This window comes from Crocuta crocuta, unplaced genomic scaffold, assembly GCF_008692635.1.
Source record: "Crocuta crocuta isolate KB4526 unplaced genomic scaffold, BGI_CrCroc_1.0 scaffold301, whole genome shotgun sequence".
Taxonomy (NCBI): domain Eukaryota; kingdom Metazoa; phylum Chordata; class Mammalia; order Carnivora; family Hyaenidae; genus Crocuta; species Crocuta crocuta.
In genome coordinates this window covers 3045504-3046397 of record NW_027527544.1, presented here as the reverse complement: position 1 = coordinate 3046397, position 894 = coordinate 3045504, and the positions used below count along the sequence as shown (strand labels likewise).

General features: G+C 56.2%; 1 protein-coding gene across 1 annotated transcript in view; it reads left to right on the top strand.

Annotated features, from left to right (window-relative positions):
• Positions 1-894, top strand: part of BCOR (BCL6 corepressor) — a 50473-nt gene that overhangs the window by 11446 nt on the left and 38133 nt on the right. The window contains exon 7 of the mRNA XM_077765179.1: positions 44-388. Within this exon, the coding sequence (XP_077621305.1) occupies positions 44-388 (345 nt within the window). The remainder of the gene's footprint in view (positions 1-43; positions 389-894) is intronic.

Below are 894 nucleotides of genomic sequence, written 5' to 3'. Positions count from 1 at the left end.
CCCAGGAAGCTTTTTGATTAATTTGTAGTTATTTCTCCATTAGATGACTGGCCTGAGAGGGAAATGACAAACAGTTCCTCTAACTACTTAGAAGACCCACATTATAGTGAGCTGACCAACCTGAAGGTGTGCATTGAATTAACAGGGCTCCATCCTAAAAAGCAACGCCACTTGCTGCACCTTAGAGAACGGTGGGAGCAGCAGGTGTCGGCAGCAGAGAGCAAACCTGGCCGGCAGGGCAGGAAGGAAGTGACCCAGGTAGTGCAGCCTGAGGTCACTGCCCAGGGCAATAACACCCCCGAAGAGAAACCGGGCAGAAAAAGGGCAGAGGCCAAAGGCAACAGAAGCTGGTCGGAGGAGTCCCTCAAATCCAGCGACAACGAACAAGGTACGCAGAGACCACCCCGTGACCGCCCACCCCGCTCCTGGAGGGTGGGTCCCCTGCCTGGGAAAGGGCGCCGTAGGAACGACTCACTGGGGTGTGACTGGCGGGGAGTTCTCTCGGGACGTTCTTCCAGCCTTCCCCTGTCCCTGGGGAGTATACACTGAGGAGCTCAGGGGGGTGGCTGCTGCACCTGGCCCAGGGCCGGGCGGGAAGGGCAATTCTGGGTGGACCCCGCGCCCGGGTCTCAGCCTCAGACTGAGCACCCAGCCCCACCCCCACCCCCGAGGCTGGAGGGAGGGAGATCGGGAAAGGCCGGCTTCTGCCCTCCTGTCCCGGCCGTCTGGAGAAACTTGCCGCTTGGTGCTTTGTGGGTTAACCTATTTGCCGTTTGAATGTGGGATAATTAAAATATTAATGCTTTGGAAACATAATTGGTATATCTTTAAAAACTGTAGCCGCTCCAGTGATCAGTGCTAACAATGGGCTTTTCTTTCCACACCAGCTACAAC